This window comes from Gallinula chloropus, assembly GCF_964237585.1.
Source record: "Gallinula chloropus genome assembly, chromosome: 30".
Classification (NCBI taxonomy): Eukaryota; Metazoa; Chordata; class Aves; order Gruiformes; family Rallidae; genus Gallinula; species Gallinula chloropus.
Window position 1 is genome coordinate 651,567 of NC_140115.1, and position 3,962 is coordinate 655,528.

At 45.8% G+C, this 3,962-nt stretch overlaps 1 protein-coding gene across 1 annotated transcript; it reads right to left on the bottom strand.

Annotated features, from left to right (window-relative positions):
- Positions 1–2,588: 2,588 nt before the first annotated feature.
- On the bottom strand, positions 2,589–3,515 carry LOC311202410 (olfactory receptor 14A16-like; the record flags this gene model as incomplete). The annotated part of the gene is made up of 1 exon (XM_084276999.1): positions 2,589–3,515. The coding sequence occupies one exon, from the start codon at positions 3,513–3,515 to the stop codon at positions 2,589–2,591; it is 927 nt and encodes a 308-aa protein (XP_084133125.1).
- Between the last annotated feature and the right edge of the window lie 447 nt (positions 3,516–3,962).

Consider the following 3,962-nt stretch of genomic DNA (forward strand, 5'->3'; position numbering starts at 1 on the left):
GGACTCACTGACACTTCACTCCAGGGTTTTACGCATAACAATGCCAGTGGAAGTGCCTGAGGCCCTTTCAATTTGGCTTCCTGACAGATTTGCTAATTTGATTCATCTTTTCCACTGTCCCACTAGGCTGTGGTCTTCAGGAGGCATGCAAAACCCAGGACATTCCTTGGATTTTGCACTTGTTCTGCACCACTGTGGCCACAAAAATGTGGTCCTCTGTCAGATGATATCCCAAAAGGCATTCCAGTTCTAGGAATAATCTCCTGTAGGAGCCAATTAACTGTTTCCTTAGCTCGATTTGTGCGACAGGGAAAGGTTTCCAGCCATCCATAAAAAGTATTCACCCCAACCAAAACATCCTTACAGCTGTTACATTTAGGTAACTAAAGAATCAATTTGCCAATAGTCTCCCAGTTCCTCTCTGGTTTTTAACTCACCCATTGGAATTTTCTTTTGTACTACTGGATTGTTTCTTTAAACACACCTCACCCTTTGCTGTTACTGATTTGGCCCTTTCTAACATTCACACTGACACTATGTGGCCTTTGAAAAACTTCACTAGGGCTTTTGCACCCCAATGACACTCCTGATGTCTTGTTCATAATATTTCTCTCATCATTAAGGGAGGCAATATTACCTGACTCTTGAGAGTTGTCCCCCATCCTTCTGAATCTTTATTTTTTTGCTATTTGTATGTTTTCAGTTTGATGTGTTTTACAGGGCAGGATTGCTACTTGGACCTGTTCTTGAACCACCAACAAGAACTGTAAAATTTCCTTTTGATGCTTAATATTTGCCCCCTGGGAGGACAACAGTCCTTGTTCTTTCCACAGGGTTCCATGGACATAAACTGCTCCAAAGGCATATTTTGAGTCTGTCCATGTATTTACTTTATTTCCTTTACTCAGTTCCAGCACTCTTGTCAATGCAATCGGTTTGCTGTCTGTGCAGCAGCTCTATTGGGTAATGTGTTTGCTTCTATCACCGTGTTCTCAGTGGTTGCCGCGTATCCGACGTGTCAAGTTCCTTTCTGAACAAAGTTGTGCCATCATTAAACAACTCCCATCCAGCATCTTCATCAGGAATGCCCTTCAAATCCTCTCACCTGGAGTATGTATGTTCAATGGTCACAATACAGTCATGTTTAGGTTGTTCTTCCTCCCGTGCAGCACCCAAGAAAACTGCAGGATTCACAAGGTTAGTTGTTTTCAAGGTTACATCATTTTGTTCTGTAAGAATTGCCTGGTATTTCAACATCCTGCTAGGGGATAATCAATGTGTCCCCTTTTGTTCCAACACTGTGACCACTACGTTGGACATAGACTGTGATGGTTCTTGCCACTGCTTGTAGGCAAGAGGCTCATCGTTTGCTTACTGAGTCCAGTTGCTTGGAAAAGTATCCCACTGGTGTTTTCCAGCTTCCCATTGTCTGGGTCAGAACTCCCAAAGCAAGATGTTGCCATTTGTGGACAAACAATTGGAAGTCTTCAGTTAAGTTTGGTAATCCCAAGGTTGGTGCTGTCATCAAGGTTAGTTTAAGTTTCCAAAAAGCCTTTTGTTGGTGTCTATTACACATAAAAGGGGGAGACTCCTGGGCTTCATAGAGTGGTTTGGCTGTTAGGCCATAATGCCTGATCCAGAGCCGACACCATCCTGCCATTCCCATAGTGGGGTTCTTGGGGTGGATATGGGAGCAATTGGGAAGGGAAAGGGGAGGTTTAGGGTAGTAATATGGTGCTATACTTTCTGGCTATACCAGCGCCCACCTTCCAACCTGTTAAATGTCCAGCAGTACCCAAGCAAAAGGTGCGAGGGATGAAAGATGTTCCTGGCCTGAAGCCTTCCCAGGGAGTGGACAGGAAGCTGCAGATTCCTACAAGGGGAACAACCCGAGTATTCCTTGACATAATTTTCCGTCTCTACCAGGATCCACCTTCAAACTTTTTAAATGAAAAGGTGTTCCTGGCATGAAAGCTCCGCAGGTAGCACACCAGCAGTCCCATAACCTTAGCTATTGACAGACTGAACTTCTGACATACAGTGGTTTTGCCCCAGCTGAAAGTCGGGCAGCACGCAGCCACTTCTTCTTTAAGAAGGATTGGGGAGGGAGGAATTGAGGGGGGGAAAGGGAGAGAGAAGAAAAACCAATGAACAATGGACATCTTAGGGGAGGTGGAAACACCTGAATGATGAGGGAAATGAGAGACAGACTAGCAGCAATGCAGGTACAGGGGAAGGTGAGTATTTCTTCGACTACCATCAGTACCAATCCTGGAAAATCCAAAGTAGTCAAGTGATTCAGCTTAAGAAAAATGTTTTCAAATATAAGTAATAAATAAATAAATAAATGTGCCCCTTGCAGGCAGACATGATGCAAAGCAAGCACAGCTCATCATTAGGCAGTATCGGGGTCACACAAGATCAGAAGATATTTAATTTGGAATGGGATAAATGTGGACCATGTTATTATGGTTTAGACAAAACAATAAAAAAGAAACCAACAACAAAACCCATACTAAATCAGTTTTGTCCTAACGTGAGTTCCATGGCCAGTCATATGCAGAAGAATATGAGCAGTTTATTCCTGCTTAGAAACATCCAGTCATTAGTTTCCACACAGCATCCTTGAGCTCCTGGTTCCTCATGCTGTAGATGAGGGGGTTCACTGCTGGTGGAACCACTGAGTATAGAAATGTCACTACCAGATCCAGAAATAGGAAGGAGATGGAGTGAGGCTTCAGGTTGGCAAACAGAGCAGTGCTGACAAACAGGGAGACCACGGTCAGGTGAGGGAGGCAGGTGGAAAAGGCTTTGTGCTGTCCCTGCTGCGAGGGGATCCTCAGCACAGCCCTGAAGATCTGCACATAGGACACGACGATGAACACAAAACACCCGAAAACTAAGCTGGCACTGACCACAATGAGTCCAGTTTCCCTGAGGTAGGCATCTGAACAGGAGAGCTTGAGGATCTGGGGGATTTCACAGAAGAACTGGTCAACAGCATTGCCATGGCAGAGGGGGAGGGAAAACGTATTGGCTGTGTGCAGCACAGAATTGAGAAACCCACTGGCCCAGGCAGCTGCTGCCATGAGGACACAAGCTCTGCTGCCCAGGAGGGTCCCGTAGTGCAGGGGGTGGCAGATGGCAACGTAGCGGTCATAGGCCATGACAGTGAGAAGAAAGTGCTCTGTGACGATCAAAAATAAAAAGAAAAACTCTTGAGCCACACATCCTGTGTAGGAAATGGCCCTGGTGTCCCACAAGGAATTGGCCATGGATTTGGGAACTGTCGTGGAGATGCAGCCAAGGTCAAGAACAGAGAGGTTGAGGAGGAAGAAGTACATGGGGGTGTGGAGGTGGTGGTCATGGACTATGGTGATGATGGTGAGGCCGTTGCCCAGGAGAGCAGCCAGGTAGATGCCCAGGAAGATCCAGAAGTGCAGGAGCTGCAGCTCCCGTGTGTCTGCTAAGGGCAGGAGGAGGAACTGGCTGATGGAGCTGCTGCTGTTGGACATCTGCTACCATCAAGTGTGGAGACCTGTCCAAGAAGGAAAAGGCACAGTGAGAAATTAGGGAAATCTTCTTGGAGGAAAAACTCTTGCAATTTCTCTTAATGACATTCGGCATTGTTAGGATTGTTCCCTTGGGAAGGAACACGCTGAGCCCCAAAGTTACTGGTGCTTCTCATCTAATTCCTGAGGAGGTTTCATGCCAGGAACATCTTTCAGCCCCTGCACCTTTATTTTCAGTAGAATTGGTGGATGTTTAGCATATTTGAAGGCTGTTTCTGGTAAAGCCTGAAAATGAAGTCAGGAACTGTTAGGACCAATCCCTTGGAAGTAAAAGCCCTGAGCCCCAAAATTAGTGGTCCTGTTTGTACTCTACATAGGGAGGTTACAGGCCAGGAATATCTTTCAGCCCTCACATCTTTTGTTTGGGGGATATTGCTGGATGTTTAGCAT